The following is a 20350-nucleotide window of genomic DNA, read 5'->3' on the forward strand; positions in this document are numbered from 1 at the left end:
CCCACAAGCATCAGAGGTTCCTCCTCCAGGGAAGCCCACGAGCATCATAGCTTCATCCTCCTGGGAAGCCCACAAGCATCAGAGGTTCCTCCTCCAGGGAAGCCCACAAGCATCAGAGCTTCATCCTCCTGGGAAGCCCACAAGCATCAGAGCTTCATCCTCCTGGGAAGCCCACAAGCATCAGAGCTTCATCCTTCTAGGACCCCTACACGCATCAGAGCTTCATCCTCCTAGGACCCCACAAGCATCAGTGCTTCATCCTCCTGGGAAGCCCACAAGCATCAGAGCTTCATCCTCCTGGGAAGCCCACAAGCATCAGAGCTTCATCCTCCTGGGACACCCACAAGCATCAGAGCTTCATCCTCCTGGGAAGCCCACAAGCATCAGAGCTTCATCCTCCCGGGAAGCCCACAAGCATCACTGCTTCATCCCCCTGGGACCCTTACAAGCATCGGAGCTTCATCCCCCTGGGACCCTTACAAGCATCGGAGCTCCATCTGCCTGGGAAGCCCACATGCATTAGAGCTTCATCTTCTGTGAGAACTCCTACAAGCATCAGAGCTCCATCTGCCTGGGAAGCCCACACACATTTGAGCTTTATCCTCTGTGGGAACCCCTACAAGCATCAGAGCTTCATCCGTCTGGAAAGCTCATAAGCATCAGAGCTTCATCCTCCAGGAAAGCCCACAAGCATCAGTGCTTCCTCCTTATTGGAAGCCCACAAGAATCAAAGCTTCATCCTCCTGGAACCCCTGCAAGCATCAGAGCTTCATCTCCTGTGGGAACCCCTACAAGCATCAAAGCTTTATCCTCCTGAGAAGCCCACAAGCTTTAGAGCTTCATCCTCCTAGGAAGCCCACAAGCATCAGAGTTCATACTCCTGGGAAGCCTACAAGCATCAGAGCTTCAACCTCTTGGGAACCCCACAAGCATCAGAGCTTCATCCTCCTGGGAACCCCACAAGCATCAGAGCTTTATCCTCATGAGAAGCCCACACAATGAAATTCCAAATTCAAACTAGAACAAAGTTCCCCAGTTCAGCCTCTGTCATTACAGAGATGGTACACATACCGCGAGTATGCAAAATAGTGCCCTGGAATTTGTTTATAGTAAATATTACATTGGTAAGGAAGTCAGCGAGATCACACAGAGCCCGGGGATTACATGTAATTACATATGTAGGCAATGAACGGGATAAAATATCATCACATAATACAAGGGTACTAAATGAAGGATAACTCCGACTTTTCAATCACCACATCATTTCCTAAAGAAACCTGAATGACAGAAATGTAATTTGTCTGACCGAACTATGAATCATAGTGACAGCCAGGTACGCCTTTCTATCTCCCACTCACATAATTACAGAGCGAACGAAAGGTACAGCCAAATATTACTCTGCAGAACAAATCCTTTCTCCATTAGCAGAGGAGGGAGGGGCCACATCGCTGTAATTAGCAGAGGAAGGAGGGGTCACTTTCCTGTAATTAGCAGAGGAGGGAGGGGCTACATTGCTATAACTAGATGAAGAGGGAGGGGCCACATTGCTGTAACCAGCAAGAGAGGGAGAAGCCCCATTGCTGTAATCAGCAGGAGAAGGAGGAGCCCCATTTCTGTATTTAGCCGGAAGAAGGAGGGGCCACATTGCTGTAATTAGCAGGAAAGGGAGGGGCCACATTGCTGTAATTAGATGGAGAGGGAGGGGCCACATTGCTGTAAGTAGATGGAGATGAAGCCTCCATCTAATTACAGCAATGTGGCCCCTCCCCTCCATCTAATTACACAATGTGCTACTCCCTCTTCAATCACAGCAATGTAGCCCCGCCCTCTCTAATTACAGCAAGGTGGCCCCTCCCTCTCCATCTAATTGGAGACATATGGCCCCTCCATCTCCATCTAATTACAGCAATGTGGCCCCTCCCTCTCCATCTAATTACAGAAATATGGCCCCTCCATAATGGAGGGGCCACATTGCTGTAATTAGATGGAGATGGAGGGGCCATATTTCTGTAATTAAATGGAGAGGGAGGGACCACATTGCTGTAATTGGAGAAGGAGGGGCTACATTGCTGTAATCGGAGAGGGAGGAGAACATTGTGTAATTAGATGGAGGGGAGGGGCCACATTGCTGTAATTAGATGGAGATAAGGGGGCCACAATGCTGTCATTCGAGGAGATGAAGAGGCCACATTTCTGTGATTAGATGGGGAGGGAGGGGCCACAATGCTGTAATTAGAGGAGATGAAGAGGCCACATTTCTGTGATTAGATGGGGAGGGAGGGGCCACAATGCTGTAATTAGAGGAGATGGAGAGGCCACATTTCTGTGATTAGATGGAGAAGGAGGGGCCACATTGCTGTACTGGAGAGCGAGGAACCACATTGTGTAATTAGATTAGATGGGGGGGGGCACATTGCTGTAATTGGAGAGGGAGGGGCAGGGCAGCCATCAGGGGGGGACAGCCCATACACATGTAAGGGGCCCAGGCGTTCCGAGGGGCCCGTCCGCCCAGGCCCCAACCAAGGAGACCAAGTAGTTGCAGCTGCAGTAACTAGCAATTGCTAAAGCATAGCGGCTGCAGAGTAGGGATGTCTCTTTGCTGGATTGCGTTGTCTCATTGCTGAAAATATGAGGCTGTCTCTTTGCTGGATTGGGATATCTCTTTGCTGAATATATGAAGCAGTCTCTTTACTTGATTGGGATGTCTCTTTGCTGAATATATGGGGATGTCTCTTTGATGGATTGGATTCATTTTCATTTATTAAGTTGTAAGAGTGTTAAAATAGAAGTAGGTGCACTGAAGGACTCGGTGGGACGGCCAGAGGGCGGGCCCTGCGGAATGTTGGTGGTCAGGCCCGGTGGGGCCCAGGCCTTAAGCTGTGTAAGGGGCCCCAAAATTTCTGATGGCTGCCCTGGGGAGGGGTCACATTGTGTAATTAGATGGAGGGGAGGGGCTACATTGTGTGATTTAATGGAGGGGAGGGGCCACATTGTGTAATTAGATGGGGGAAGATATTGCTGTAATTGGAGAGGGAGGAGCCACATTGTGTAATTAGATATTAGATAGGGGGGGCACATTGCTGGAATTGGAGAGGGAGGGGCCACATTGTGTAATTAGATGAAGGGGAGGGGCACATTGCTGTAATTATCAGAGAAGAGAGGGGTCGCATTGCTGTAATAGATGGGGGGGGGGGTGCACATTGCTGTAATTGGAGAGGGAGAGGCCACATTGTGTAATTAGAGGGGAGGGGCACATTGCTGTAATTGAAGGGGAGGGGAACTTTGCTGAAATTAGCAGAGGAGAGAGCGGTCGCATTGCTGTAATAGATAGAGGGGGGGCACATTGCTGTAATTGGAGAGGGAGGAGCCACATTGTGTAATTAGATGGAGCGGGACACATTGCTGTAACTGGAGAGGGAGGAGCCACATTGTGTAATTAGATGGAGGGGGGCACATTGCTGTAATTGGAGAGGGAGGAGCCACATTGTGTCATTAGATGGAGGGGGGCACATTGCTGTAATTGGAGAGGGAGGAGCCACATTGTGTAATTAGATGGAGCGGGACACATTGCTGTAATTGGAGAGGGAGGAGCCACATTGTGTAATTAGATGGAGCGGGACACATTGCTGTAACTGGAGAGGGAGGAGCCACATTGTGTCATTAGATGGAGAGGGGGGGGCACATTGCTGTAATTTGAGGGGGAGGAGCCACATTGTGTAATTAGATGGGGGGGCACATTTCTGTAATCAGACAGAGAGGGAGAGGCCACATTTTGTAATTAGATGGGGGGGGGGGGGGGTACATTGCTGTAATTAGATGGGGGGGCACATTTCTGTAATCAGACAGAGAGGGAGAGGCCACATTTTGTAATTAGATGGGGGGGGGGGTACATTGCTGTAATTAGATGGGGGGGCACATTTCTGTAATCAGACAGAGAGGGAGAGGCCACATTTTGTAATTAGATGGAGGGGGGGGGGGGGGGTACATTGCTGTAATTAGATGGAGAGGGAGAGGCCACATTGCTGTAATCAGTAGAAGAGTGAGGGGCCACATTGCTATAATTAGATGTAGAGGGAGTGGACACGTTTCTGTAATTAGCAGGAGAGGGAGGGTCCACATTGCTGTAATTAGATGGAGAGGGAGGGACCACATTGCTATAATTAGATGTAGAGGGAGGGGCCACCTTACTATAATTAGGAGAGGGAGGGGGTCACATTGTTGTAATAAGATCTGGGGGGGGGGCACATTGTTGTAATTAAATGTAGAGAGAGGGGCCATACTGCTATAATTAGAAGAGGGAGGGGCCATATTGCTGTAATTAGCAGGAAAGGGAGGGCCACATTGCTGTAATTAGCAGGAGAGGGAGGGCCACATTGCTGTAATTAGCAGGAGAGGGAGGGGCCACATTGCTGTAATTAGCAGGAGAGGGAGGGGCCACATTGCTGTAATTAGCAGGAGAGGGAGAGGCCACATTGCTGTAATTAGTAGGAAAGGGAGGGGCCATATTGCTGTAATTAGTAGGAAAGGGAGGGGCCATATTGCTGTAATTAGATGTAGAGGGAAGGGGCCATATTTGCATCTTGACGCACATCTTAACGCATGCAATTCGATGCGTTTTGATTCGCTTCCATTATCTTGAATAGAAAACTCGTGAATGTGTAAATCCAGCCTCATAAAAAGCTGCGTGTGCTGCAATACGATTCCCCGCTGAGGACAAAACTCACCTCCAAATATTGATGTGAAAATGAAAGTAATTCTTTGTAGACAGTTTGAAAAAAATATAACATCATTGACAGATGAGAAATCACCTGGGCCATGGCATGAACACAATCGTATATTCCTCGTCCGACTCCTCTGATCCCGGGTTACTCCATGAATGATGTATTCTGATCCGGATGGTTACATAACAATAGAATGGAATTTTCTACATCGTGCTCTGCAGAGGCTTCTATAGCAACATCTCCATCAACAACAACCCATACATTGTACTCCATCACAAAGGGAGGAGGAAATCCCGGAGCGATTCTCATTCACACATAGAAGAATAACCAACAACCACAAGCCGCAACCTCTATATACACCGCCAGCCGCCCCCGACTGTCTCTGGAGCAGTGTTCATTTATATATCAAATTTCAATTTAGTTTAGTCTTTGGACTAAAATGCCATTTTAGTTTTAGTCGTATTTTAGTCATCTGAGTTGTTTTAATTTTAGTAGTATTTTAGTAAACTAAAACCTCCAGTACATTTTAGCCGACTAAAATGTAATAGGTTTAGCTAACCACTTGCCGACCAGCCGTCACTTATATACTGCGGCAGGTTCCCGCGAATCACCGTTCCTGTACCGCGGTTTGCAGGAGCGATCCTGGGGGCACACGTGTGCCCACTCGCTAGCGGGAAGCCAATGCACGGGGCACCAGCGATCGCTCCCCGTGAAGAGAGAACAGTGGTCTGCTGTTGTAAACACAACAGAACATTGTTCTCTCTGGAATCAATACAGATCTCCTGTGTTCTTCCTATTTAGAAACACAGGTCTCTGTATTCATTTCACAAGCCCATGCCCTCACAGTTAGAAAGCACCCCCTAGGCTCACATTTAACCCTTTGATCGCCCTGGGTTAACCCCTTCCCTGCCAGTGTCATTATTACAGTGCATATTTTTAGCACTGATTACTGTAGTAATGTCACTGGTCCCCCCAAAAGTGTCAAAAATGTCAGTTAGGGGTCCGATCTGCCCGCCACAATGTCGCAGTCCCGCTAAAAATTGCTGATCGCCGCCATTACTAATAAAAAATAAATAAATAAAAATAGCGTAAATCTTTCCCCTAGTTTGTAGACGCGATAACTTTTGCTCAAACCAATCAATATATACGATTATTGGGATTTTTTTAACCAAAAATATGTAGCGGAATAGAAATTGGCCTAAAATTATGAAAAATGTGTATTTCTTTTGGTGGTATTTGATCACCTGTGCGATTTTTATTTTTTGCGCTATAAACAAAAAAAGAGCGACAATTCTGAAAAAAATATATATATATTTATTTCACATTTTGCTATATAACATTCCCAATAAAAAAAATTAAAAATCAATTTTAAAAAAGAACAATTTGTATTATGCTACATATTTTTGGTTAAAAAAAAAAAAAAAAAAAAAAGCGTATTTTGATTGGTTTGCATAAAAGTTATCGCGTCTACAAACTTGGGGAAAGATTTATGTCATTTTTATTTATTTTATTTTTTTTTTTACTAGTAATGGCGGTGATCTGCGGTGATTTTTAGCAGGACTGCGACATTGCGGCGGACAGATTGGACCCCTACCTGACATTTTTGACACTTTTGGGGGGACCAGTGACATTACTACAGTAATCAGTGCTAAAAATATGCACTGTTACTATAATAATGACACTGGCAGGGAAGGGATTAATCTAGGGGCGATAAAAGGGTTAATTGTGAGTCTAGGGGAGTGTTTCTAACTGTATGGGGGAGGGACTTGTGAAATGACCATAGAGACCTGTGATCCTATATAGAAGGATTTACAGGCGCTCTGTGATCACTTCAGAGAGAACAACGGTCAGCTGTGTTTATAACATCTGACCGTCCTCACTTAGCGGGGAACGATCGCGGGTGCCCAGCGGCAATCGCAACCACCAGTCCCGTGGATCGGCATCCCCGCTGCCTAGTGGGGCGGGAGCGCGCTGCCGGCGGCTCGCGCTCGCCCCCCCCAGCACCAATCTCGCAAACCGACGTACCCCCTACGTCGATGCGCGCAGTCGAGCCAGCCTGCCTCAGTTTATATGCTGCGGGCGGTCGGCAAGTGGTTAAAAATCGCTGCTCCCCAACAAACAGAATAGTTTAAAAAATGTTTCCACTTTGGTACATATCCCCCAGAGCAGCGCCTGGCTTCCCCCCCATTTGCTTTACAATCTCTTGCCTATTAGCCTAGAAAATGACTCAAACTGTTTTTTAACATTCGGCTCCCATTGCCTTTAGTGGGGTATGGCTTCAGCACCTGAGCTTTATTTCTTCTGTGAAATGTGCCCTGAACCAATCCCGAGAGCAGAGTGTTCCTGGGTTCATCCAAAATGTTTACTGAACCAATCCCGAGAGCAGAGTGTTCCTGGGTTCATCCAAAATGTTTACTGAACCAAACCCGAGAGCAGAGCGTTCCTGGGTTCATCCAAAATGTTTACTGAACCAAACCCGAGAGCAGAGCGTTCCTGGGTTCATCCAAAATGTTTACTGAACCAAACCCGAGAGCAGAGCATTTCTGGGTTCATCCAAAATGTTTACTGAACCAAACCGGAGAGCAGAGCGTTCCTGGGTTCATCCAAAATGTTTACTGAACCAAACCCGAGAGCAGAGCGTTCCTGGGTTCATCCAAAATGTTTACTGAACCAAACCCGAGAGCAGAGCATTCCTGGGTTCATCCAAAATGTTTACTGAACCAAATCCGAGAGCAGAGCGTTCCTGGGTTCATCCAAAATGTTTACTGAACCAATCCCAAGAGCAGAGCGTTCCTGGGTTCATCCAAAATGTTTACTGAACCAAACCCGAGAGCAGAGCGTTCCTGGGTTCATCCAAAATGTTTACTGAACCAAACCCGAGAGCAGAGCGTTCCTGGGTTCATCCAAAATGTTTACTGAACCAAACCCGAGAGCAGAGCGTTCCTGGGTTCATCCAAAATGTTTACTGAACCAATCCCGAGAGCAGAGCGTTCCTGGGTTCATCCAAAATGTTTACTGAACCAAACCCGAGAGCAGAGCGTTCCTGGGTTCATCCAAAATGTTTACTGAACCAAACCCGAGAGCAGAGCGTTCCTGGGTTCATCCAAAATGTTTACTGAACCAAACCCGAGAGCAGAGCGTTCCTGGGTTCATCCAAAATGTTTACTGAACCAAACCCGAGAGCAGAGCGTTCCTGGGTTCATCCAAAATGTTTACTGAACCAAACCCGAGAGCAGAGCGTTCCTGGGTTCATCTAAAATGTTTACTGAACCAAACCCGAGAGCAGAGCGTTCCTGGGTTCATCTAAAATGTTTACTGAACCAATCCCAAGAGCAGAGTGTTCCTGGGTTCATCCAAAATGTTTACTGAACCAAACCTGAGAGCAGAGTGTTCCTGGGTTCATTCAAAATGTTTACTGAACCAAACCCGAGAGCAGAGCGTTCCTGGGTTCATCCAAAATGTTTACTGAACCAAACCCAGGTACATTTGGCTCATACCCTGGGCACTGCGGTATCATGTGAGGTGGGGGCTCCACAAGGAGATTGAGGGAGAGGGGGATTTGTGTTGGAATTTATGGGGTGGCAGGGGGTAAGTATTGTTCTAGAAGGGGAAATTTGGGAGGGGGGGCTAAGAGTGATGATTTGGGGAGATTTGTGTCAAGAGGGAGGGTGGAGTAGATTTGTGATAGGAGGGGGGATTTGTGCTTGGAGGTTGGGTTTGGAGTGGGGGGGAGATGTGTACTAGGAGAAATTTACTAGGAGGGGTAGAGGATTTGTGCTAGGAAGGGGATATTTTGTGGGGGGGGGGGATTTCAGCAGGGGGGTGGATTTGTACTGGGAGGAGGGGGGATTTATGCTTAGAGGGTAAGCATGCAGGTTAGTGTTCAGTTTTTTTGGGGGGGATTTTTGCAAACACATGCTCATACATCTTGGGGGGAGGGGGGCGCAGTTTGGCATGGGCTCTAAATGTCCTTGTCCCAGCACTGCTAGTGACTGTCCTCTGCTTACGCACCACAGGTCTTCTTTAACTTTGTTTCTTATGGGTTGAGCCAGATGGACTTGTGTCTTTTTTCAACCTGACTAACTATGTAACTATGTAACTATGTAACTATGTAATTGTTCATAGCTACATAGAGACAGCAGACATAGTGCAAAGGTAAGAAACAAGATTTATAAAGCGTGTAGCGGTGATGATAATCTGCTGTTATAAGGAAGAACTTTGATGTTATTGCCAAGAATTATAAAGATATTATAATGTGGGACAGATTGGACAGGAAAATCAAATACACTAACATATCACTTATGACCGATACAGAGAGATTGGCATCAGATTGTACATAGGAAATAACATAATAATGAAGGAAATAAACAATGTAGCGCTCATATAAATACATATAAAGAGCATGCAACCAGCGTAGACAGCGCTATCCGGAAATAGGTAATATCATAAAGACCTCCACAATTGTAGAAAGCCAGTGATAAGTCTGAGAGTTTTTACTGAACAAAAAGTATTGATATGAGGTTAAACGCGTCGTTCAGGCAAAGCTCTCCCTTTGCGTTCCAGGCTGGTTGGACTGGCTTCCTGTTCCAGGCATGGCACATCCGGTCCTGAGTTCCTGAGTCATGATCACGTCACACAGAAGCGACGGCGGGTTCTGGATTGGCTCCTGAACGCCTGTGTCTCTACTCAGCGGTTGGTTACCACACTCCAGTGGTCTTTCCCATCCCATTAACTGGACTCAACAGACATTGACCCAGTTCCAGGGGCGTAACTACAGGGGTTGCAATTGCAACCGGGCCCAATGATCCTGGGGGCCTGTGCGGCTCCCCTGTACACCTGGATAGGAAGGGCGACGGGGGCAGCATGTAGAGAAATCACTGTCCTCCTTTTTTCACCTGTAGCTGCAGGAGGAAAATGGAGGAGATTGGTTCCTCTGTATGCTGCCCCCGCCACTCCTCTTATCCAGTTCACTTGTGTTCTGCTGTCTCTGGGCCCCTGTGTGCTCCCCTGGTCCCCCCTCCCCACTGTGCTGCCCCCCGCCCCCACTGTGCTCCCTCCCCTCTCCTGCCGGCTGTGTCACAATAGAGAACCAGGAAGGGGATGGTAAATATGTAATTTACCAGCTCCTTCCTTTTCTGAATGGACAGAGTCATAGTCAGTCACATTGTAAAAAAATAAAATAAAATGATAAAAAATAATACAATTAAAATACCAAAAAATAAAAACTACTGACACCAGTGAGGGAACTTCCAGGATCGCAAAGGTCACACTTGCGACCGGGTCCTGGCATTCCACCACCGAGGCCCCAAGATGGCAGGAAGGGGGTCCACGTGAAAGAGTCCCACTGTGGGACCGTAATAAAGGGCTACGCAATGAGAGTAAAGGTTCCCAGGATCAGTGGGAAGAGCCCCAGGCTTGAAGAGAAGGGCCCCGACCAGGGATCCGGGGGGCCCTTCATGGTTTCTTGCACCGTGGCCCTGAAGGTTCTAGTTACGCCTCTGCCCAAGTCCATCTGTCCATGCCGGCTTGGTATCGTTATTTTAACCTCATATCAATACTTTTTATTCAATAAAAACTCTCAGACATATCACTGGCTTTCTACAATTGTGGAGGTCTTCCTGATATTACGTATATCCGGATAGTGCTGTCTACGCTGGTTGCTTGTTGGATAGTCCTTTCATGTACTAACTTTGACGGCTGCACCGGATTGGTTTTGGACAGTGTACATTGTTGATTTCCTCCGGTTAGTGCTGGGGACTGTTCACATAGAGCATATATAGAGAATATGGTAGTATTTAGTATCATGGTGTCAGAGAACAATCCACATATCTGTCAATAGCCATCAGAATCACGCATTGGCGAACAGAAATTCGCCAATGCTAATGCGCACACGGACAACAACGGTAAAGAAGTTATATGTGCCAGAGCGCACGCAATGTGTGACAGATCCTGGCGCCCAATGGCCTATTTAAAGCCAGGAGCAGCAACCACTAATTGCTGGATGATCGTCAGCCCCGTGTTCCCTGTGCCTTGTGTATTCTGACTTTGGACCTCCTGTTGCCGACCCGGATCGCCTTTGACCTGATTCGCCTCAATTCCTGGCTCTGACCCTTGGCTTGAACTTCTGACTTGCTTCTCCTTGATCCACTGTGTTTGAGCTCGGCTTGGCTCACCGACTCTGCTATTACCAGTGTAGCACTGCCCCCTAGAGGACTGCTGAGAATTGCACTTTCTGGATTCCCCTGGGTTACCCTTAGCAACTGATAGCAGATAATTAGCATTTGAAAGTCAATAATCAATCCAGGGGATGTTGATTTTTGTGTTTTTTATTTGGAACTGGGATAGGAGAAGGGATGAGTGGGATACTCCAACTATAAACTATGCACAATCTTTGGGACAACTAGCTGTAGTGTGCGGCAAGGCCGCTGCTTCACCTTGCCACTGAAGTGAAGATAGATAATGTGTTCCTGTTTGAATTACTCTTCAGGGTTCTAACTTGGCACCCCCTTTCTCACTTGCCGTGTGTGCTGACACCTGTCCACGACTCTCCACTGGAGTGGTCCCCTTCCTGGGCAGACCCCCAGGCAAGCTTCCCAGTACTCACAGACACTGTTTTTCCCAAGGTTGCTCTGCCTCCAACTCCACCAGTCAGCATCCACTGGACCTCCTGGCTCAGCTCCACACTCCTGGCTCACAAGGCCGACCGCCTGTGACCACCACCCACAGCAGCAGAAGGAGAGACAACTATCACCCTCCTTCTGGGACCTGGCTTCCCACCCAATGACACCCTGTCACATGTGCCCTTGGCTTTTATAACATATCCTAGGATGCACCACTGTTTGTGCCAACCCACTGGGATAGTTACAAAAGCCTGTGTGTCACTGGCTGGGTTTCCTCCACTGTCCAACAGGCCTCCTCTATTGGATACAGTGGGGACACTCTCTCAGGCCAGATTAATCACACATGGACACATGCAACAGGCAAAACCAACAATCAGGCTCCCCTGATAAACAGATGGAGAAACTAGGCTTTACCTACCTAGGAGGGTGCTACATCAGCTTACCCGTGTATGACTCCAGCTTGTTCCAGTTCTGCTTCCTGCTTGCCTTGCTGCAAAGCACACCTGGAACTGCTAAGGACACCTGAAACTGCTAAGGACACCTGCCCTACAGAGCATCCTACCTGTTCCTGCTGCCATCCGGTGCTCAGCTCTGCTCTGCAGATGGCAACCCGTGCTTCTTTGGGCAGTGCATCCCCTGTACCACCTCCAGGGGTGTTCTGCACTTTGCCGCAAGGGGAGCCCTCTCAGCACCCCGGTCTCTGACCAGGTACGTGACACATGGAGAGAGGGATTGCCAGGCTGCAGCTGCCTAATGAAATATAAGTCGTTCGGCTTGAACATTCACTGACACTTTGGCAGAAAAGTGTGAATATCGGCACAAGCCTCAAACCTCGAATAATAAAATTATTGATGTCGCTGGGGATAGAATTTGGTTGGGCTGCACACGTTGCACCCCCGCCACTAAATGACAGATCCCTGGCTGCCATATGGTCATCCTGGGTGATGACATTGACCATAGAAATGAAGGAGTAATCGGCCGAACACCGCCAACTGCTTGGAAGATATAATCCAGGGGCGTAACTACAGGGGTTGCAATTGCAACCGGGCCCCATGCTCCAGGGGGCCTGTGTGGCTCCCCTGTACACCTGGATAGGAGAGGGGAGGCAGCATGTAGAGAAATCACTGTCCCCCTTTTTTCACCTGTAGCTGCAGGAGGAAAATGGAGGAGATTGGTTCCTCTGTATGCTGCCCCCGCCACTCCTCCTATCCAGTTCACTTGTGTTCTGCTGTCTCTGGGCCCCTGTGTGCTCCCCTGGTCCCCCCCCCCCCCCCGCACTGTGCTCCCTCCCCTCTCCTGCCGGCTGCTGCAGGGGATTTGTCACAATAGAGAACCAGGAAGGGGGTCGGTAAATATGTAATTTACCAGCTCCTTCCTTTTCTGAATGGACAGAGTCATAGTCAGTGACATTGTAAAAAAAAATAATAAAATGATAAAAAATAATACAATTAAAATACCAAAAAATAAAAACTACTGACACCAGTGGGGGAACTTCCAGGAGTGCAAAGGTCACAAGACCAAGATGGCAGGAAGGGGGCCCACTGCAGAACTTGTGAAAGGGTCCCGCTGCAGGACCGTAATAAAGGGCACCGCAATGAGAGTAAATGGCCCCAGGATCAGTGGGAGGAGCCCCAGGCTTGAAGGGAAGTTTCCCGGCCAGGGGTCCGGGGGGGCCATTCATGGTTTCTTGCACCCGGGCCCTGAAGGTTCTAATTACGCCTCTGATATAATCCTTTTATTTTCATACGCCAATGGTACACAGGATACAAAGATAGACGCGTTTCACACTATTCACAAAAAACAGTGGTTAGTTCCGCTCTATAACCACAAGCTGTGGTATCCATCCCAAAATTCAATGTAAAGAAAACCAATTCCCAAAAAAAGGGAACTGGTAAACGGGGATAGGGACGTTGTGATACCGGGGAAGGTAATGGAAAATGTACATACAAAATCAATAAAACTTATCTTTTATTAAATCCAGATAAAAAAATCATCACAATGCTGAAACAACAGCTTTCAACCATAGGTACAAACATTGTAACAACTGATTGAAAAATAGTGCACAAAATTAGACATGGTACAAAACAGGACTTATTCACTCATATAGCAAGACATATAGACTCCAAGGAGCCCCTACGCGTTTCGACTAAGGGTCTTCTTCTGGGGGTATATTCATCCAGAGTTTTACACCATATATACAAGTGAGGAACACATAAGGATGTACAGTGCATTGCGAAAGTATTCGCCCCCCTTGAACTTTTCAAACTTTTGCCACATTTCAGGCTTCAAACATAAAGATATAAAACTGTAATTTTTTGTGAAGAATCAACAAGTGGGACACAATCATGAAGTAGAACGAAATTTATTGCATATTTCAAACTTTTTTAACAAATAAAAAATGGACCTCTGAGACTATCACAGTGCAGGTGCATTCATACGGAGACTTGATTACACACAGGTGGATTCTATTTATCATCATTAGTCATTTAGGTCAACATTGGATCATTCAGAGATCCTCACTGAACTTCTGGAGAGAGTTTGTTGCACTGAAAGTAAAGGGGCTGAATAATTTTGCACGCCCAATTTTTCAGTTTTTTTATTTGTTAAAAAAGTTTGAAATATCCAATAAATTTCGTTACACTTCATGATTGTGTCCCACTTGTTGTTGATTCTTCAAAAAAAATTACAGTTTTATATCTTTATGTTTGAAGCTTGAAATGTGGCAAAAGGTCGAAAAGTTCAAGGGGGCCGAATACTTTCGCAAGGCACTGTAAAGTCTTTTATTAAAAACTGTAAAGCATGGCCGTAATTGGAAGGTCCGCGGGGGGGACAGCAGGGCTCACACCAGAACCCACAAGGGACTAGGGCATGGATGAGAAATGCATTTCCCCAGTATTCACCAGAGGAACATAGGATTAAATCAAGTCCTTTCCAGAATCGGTGGAAAAGTATTGCATAGGTAAAGCCCCAGACTCAAGGCGGACTCATGTGTCAAAGGGTGAAACCCAATCAAATCTGTATTGACCTGAGCCCAGCGCACTTCCTTCCAGACCAGAGACGGAATGGAATCCCACTATACACACTATACACTCACCATAGTGAACAAGCACTTTTTTTTTGGGGGGGGGGGATTTTTGCTGACACTTCATGTTCATACATCTTGGGGGGTGCAATTTGGCATGATATGGTCACACCTGATGGGTTATATACAGTATATGTCTAAAGCTATTTGGATCTAAGACGTAACCCATGTCTATTGTGATATATAAATGAACATGCATTGTGTGCAATGGCTACTTTGTCATCTTGAAACAACAAATGCATGGCCGACAGTCCTTATCAGCTGCAAAAATGCAATTCTTTCATATGATGCATGCTAACACAGAAAACATATTAGCGGGGGGGGGGGGGGTCTCCTTTTTCCCTACACAAATGGTTGGGTGGAGTGATTTCAAGTATCAGTTATTTGCCGGTGAAGGGTTAATCAGCCATGCACACCGGGGAGCCGTGCGCGGTCTGTACACGGAAAGGTGTGGCAGCTTCTTTGGTTTGAATCTGTGAAGGGATCAAAGGATGGGCGAGGCCCGAGGTATGCCAGACGCCGAGAAATGCACGAGCCACACACAGCGAGATCGAGCTAACTGAGCAGAACTTAACCAATGGGGGACAGGAAGACCCTCATAAACCTCTATTGTCTTCTGAAGGGGAGAGAATAAAATCAACTATTTAATCTAAAATGTTTTTTTAAAGTCCCTGCTTCCTGGGTCTGTACCCCTGCTGTGCCCATTATGAGGGGTTCCCACCATCCCTGTGCTGAGTTCCCGGGTCTGAGTGTAGCATGCCAGCCAATTACAGAGTGTAACTGTCATGGACAGAGGTGTATCCACTGAAAGAAGAACAGTCCTGGTGAATAAGGAGTTTACTGGAGGAAGCCTGGAGACACTGAGGCTAATAGGTGTTCAACCGAAGACATTGGGGTGCACAAGGGTGCAATTGGAGACACTGCAGTCATGGTGCGTACCACTGGAAGAAGGACAATCCAATTCCCTTACTGCCCCGAGAGGGCTGTGCTGGATGGCAGAGCTGTGTAAATTTCATGACAGGATGAACAGCAGTGGCAGCTAAAACCGCTGCCATACAGTGTATATGTATTCCATCTGTTTATTTAGCTGTTTCTACAGAGTTCAGCTTTAAAGTCTCAAACTGCCAATTATTTCTGGATGGGGGTCAGATGTGGGACCTTCGGGGAGCGGGATTGTCCCTACTGCTATGTCCTGCTACACTCATCTCAGGGTGCCAAATATACAAAGTACACAGAAGCCAGGTCTGTGCCATGGCTCTTCTTACCTCGATAACCTGTGGCTCCGGGGCCCAAGCCACCGACTGATACCTGGAGGCCGGTGAGGCCGGGGACAGCGGTGTGGGACTGTCCAGGACTTGCACAGTCTTGGTGATAGGACTGTAGGTCCTCACGCGCTCCATGAAGACGTTGTCCCTGTCGGTGGGGCTGCCGTTCTCGGAAATCCAGTAGCCGGAGGTGGACATCTCGTCAGTGACAGCGACCAAAACCGCCTTCCGAAGCCTGAAAGGTGGAGGAAATTTTTTTTAAAAGCAACTCCAGCCATTGACAGCCCTGAGACTATGCTGCCGTCTCAGAGTCCCTCTGTTTTATATCATTTTCCTTTTATAAGTTTAAGCAGGGCTATCAGAAGGCCTCTGGGCAGGAATGCTGCCTCCTCCTAAACATGGTGTACTATAAGCCTCTATTAGATCTACAGTATCTCACAAAAGTAAGTACACCCCTCAGATTTTTGTAAATAGTTTATTCTATCTTTTCATGTGACAACACTGAAGAAATGAGACTTTGCTACAATGTAAAGTAGTGAGTGTACAGCTTGTATAACAGTGTAAATTTACTGTCCCCTCAAAATAACTCAACACACAGCCATTAATGTCTAAACCGCTGTCAACAAAAGTGAGTACACCCCTAAGTGACAATGTCCAAATGGGGCCCAATTAGTCATTTTCCCTCCCCCGGTGTCATGTGACTCGTTAGTGTTACAAGGTCTCAGGTGTGAATGGGGAGCAGGTGTGTTACATTTGGTGTTATCGCTCTCACTCTCTCATACTGGTCACTGGAAGTTCAACATGGCAAAGAACTTTCTGAGGATCTGAAAAAAAGAATTGTTGCTTTACATAAAGATGGCCTAGGCCAGGGATTCCCAAACTACGGCCCTACAGCTGTTGCAGAACTACACATCCCATGAGGCATTGTAAAACTCTGACATTCACATACATGACTAGGCATGATGGGAATTGTAGTTCCTGAACAACTGGAGGGCCGTAGTTTGGGAATCCCTAGCCTAGGCTATAAGAAGATTGCCAAAACCCTGAAACTGAGCTGCAGCACGGTGGCCAAGACCATACAGCTGTTTAACAGGACAGATTCCACTCAGAACAGGTCTTACCATGGTCAACCAAAGAAGTTGAGTGCACGTGCTCAGCGTCATATCCAGAGGTTGTCTTTGGGAAATAGACGTATGAGTGCTGCCAGCATTGCTGCAGAGGTTGAAGGGGGGAGGGGTCAGCCTGTCAGTGCTCAGACCATACGCCGCACACTGCATCAAATTGGTCTGCATGGCTGTCCTCCCAGAAGGAAGCCTCTTCTAGAGATGATGGACAAGAAATCCCACAAACAGTTTGCTGAAGACAAGCAGACTAAGGACATGGATTACTGGAACCATCTCCTGTGCTCTGATGAGACCAAGATAAACTTATTTGGTTCAGATGGTGTCAGGCGTGTGTGGCAGCAACCAGGTGAGGAGTACAAAGACAAGTAAGTCTTCCTACAGTCAAGCATGGGGGTGGGAGTGTCATGGTCTGCGGCTGTATGAGTGCTGCCGGCACTGGGGAGCTACAGTTCATTGAGGGAACCATGAATGCCAACATGTACTGTGACATACTGAAGCAGAGCATGATCCCCTCCCTTCAGAGACTGGGCCGCAGGGCAGTATTCAAACATAACGACCCCAAACACACCTCCGAGATGACCACTGCCTTGCTAAAGAAGCTGAGGGTAAAGATGATGGACTGGCCAAGCATGTCTCCAGACCTAAACCCTATTGAGCATCTGTGGGGATCCTCAAACAGAAGGTGGAGGAGCGCAAGGTCTCTAACATCCACCAGCTCTGTGATGTCATCATGGGGGAGGGGAAGAGGACTCCAGTGGCAACCTGTGAAGCTCTGGTGAACTCCATGCCCAAGAGGGTTAAGGCAGTGCTGGAAAATAATGGTGGCCACACAAAATATTGACACTTTGGGCCCAATTTGGACATTGTCACTTAGGGGTGTACTCACTTTTGTTGCCAGCGGTTTAGACATTAATGGTTGTGTGTTGAGTTATTTTGAGAGGACAGTAAATTTACACTGTTATACAAGCTGTACACTCACTACTTTACATTGTAGCAAAGTCTCATTTCTTCAGTGTTGTCACATGAAAAGATAGAATAAAGTATTAACAAAAATGTGAGGGGTGTACTGACTTATGTGAGATTCTGTATATTTCTCTGGCACTGGTTCTTCCTGTGCATTGTGGGGTGGAGCAAGGCTGTAAATAGTACATTTCTGAATGATATAAGGGTGTGAATAATGATAGTGCTGACAGACTGCGATTTGGAACATCAGGTCACTGGAGGATTGCACATTGTATACTGCAATAATAAATTATACTATAAAAATGCCCTGTAATTGTGCCTATGATGCATTTGTAATGCCAGCATGGTAAGTCAGACTCTATAATGCTGTCATGTTTCAGGTGTTGGGGGCGGTGTATAGCAATGCATCCAAGAAGGACCTCACCTGTGTGATGATCCACATTTGTAGTCCAATGAGAAGCCTAAAGGCAAAGAGGTAACACCATTGAGCTGCGGAATCTGAATAGTGGTGCTACGCCCTGGCTTTATAGTGTGGAAGGGGAGTGTGGACTGTGCCGAAAGACAACAGCATATAATAACCTGACAGATGACAGGAGACATCCCATAGTCACATGGGTAAACATGTGACTATGGGATTTATGAAGATGGACCCCCAGTAGGATTTGAACCCAGGACCCCAGTTCTGCATGGCTACAGTTCCAAGTACTGAGCTGCTACAATCTGACATTGCACAGGAATTCTCCTTCAATTGATATTAAATCTACCATCAGCACAGGGTGACCCAGAGCCAAGCCGGTGGCCAGCAGAGGGCGATGCTGGCACAGTCCACATAGGGGTAGGCGACGGAGGGAGTTGTGTGGGCCAGAACTGGGCTGCGGCCTGATGGGCGGGAAAATCTGTGTTTTTTTTTATATTAAACTTCAGCTCTTTGTAAGCTTGTGCAAGTCTCATCATCTCCTGTCACCCAGGGCAAAATAAACCGGTTGTAACAATTTCAGCTCAGCAAAGATGCGTGAAGGTGGAACTTCTCTCCTAACGCTGTCATCTCTAATGATTTATCCAATTAATATCTGTATCAAATCTTGTATGGACAGGGGAGTCCGGGGATGTTCCTGACAGGCACCAAGGCCAGCGGAGGTCTGCTCCACCCACATGTCTACAGAGGAACTGATTTATGGAGGTGCCTGGGGGTGGATAATGTTTATATATGGCCGACATATCGATACAGTGACACACTATGGCCGACATATCGACACAATGACACTCAATGGCCAACATATCGATACAATGACACTCAATGGCCAACATATCGATATAATAATACTCAATGGCCAACATATCGATACAATGACACACTATGGCCGACATATCGATACAATGACACAATGACACTCAATGGCCAACATATCGATATAATGATACTCAATGGCCGACATATCGACACAATGACACTCAATGGCCGACATATCGATACAATGATACTCAATGGCCAACATATCAACACAATGATACTCAATGGCCAACATATCGACACAATGACACTCTACGGCCAACATATCGATACAATGATACTCAATGGCCAACATATCGATACAATGATACTCTATAGCCAACATATCGACACAATGATACTCTACGGCCAACATATCGACACAATGATACTCAATGGCCAACATATCGATACAATGACACTCAATGGCCGACATATCGATACAATGACACTCAATGGCCGACATATCGATACAATGACACTCAATGGCCGACATATCGATACAATGACACTCAATGGCCAACATATCGACACAATGATACTCAATGGCCAACATATCGACACAATGACACTCTACGGCCAACATATCGACACAATGATACTCAATGGCCAACATATCGACACAATGACACTCTACGGCCAACATATCGACACAATGATACTCAATGGCCAACATATCAATACAATGATACTCTATAGCCAACATATCGACACAATGATACTCTACGGCCAACATATCGACACAATGATACACTATGGCCAACATATGAAATGCTATGGCCAATATATCGATACAATGATACGCTATGGCCAACATATCGATACAATGACATGCTATGGCCAACATATGACACGCTATGGCCAACATATCGATACAATGACACGCTATAGCCAACATATGACATGCTATGGCCAACATATCGATACAATGACATGCTATGGCCAACATATTGACACAATGATACGCTACGGCCAACATATCAACACAATGATACCCTATGGCCAACATATCGACACCATGATACACTATGGCCAACATATTAATACAGTGAAACTCTACAGCTGACATATCAATACAATGATTCGCTTTGGATGACATATCGTAACAATGATATGCTACGGCTGACATACCAAAACGACAGCCGACATATGGATACAATGATACTCTACAGCAGACATATCAATACAATTATACGCTAAGGTAGACATATCGATACAATGATAAGCTACAGCCAACATATTGATATAGTGATACGCGACGGCCAACATATCAATAATATGATATGCTATGGCCAACATATTGAT

The 20350-nt window shown here is 46.7% G+C and overlaps 1 protein-coding gene across 1 annotated transcript in view; it reads right to left on the bottom strand.

The window, feature by feature from the left end:
* The window catches only part of POF1B (POF1B actin binding protein), a 165927-nt gene that overhangs the window by 137643 nt on the left and 7934 nt on the right, over positions 1-20350 (bottom strand). The window contains exon 2 of the mRNA XM_082263304.1: positions 15689-15923. Within this exon, the coding sequence (XP_082119430.1) occupies positions 15689-15886 (198 nt within the window). The 5' untranslated portion in view covers positions 15887-15923. The remainder of the gene's footprint in view (positions 1-15688; positions 15924-20350) is intronic.

This window comes from Pelophylax lessonae (genome assembly GCF_965119305.1).
Source record: "Pelophylax lessonae genome assembly, chromosome: 7".
NCBI classification, from domain to species: Eukaryota; Metazoa; Chordata; class Amphibia; order Anura; family Ranidae; genus Pelophylax; species Pelophylax lessonae.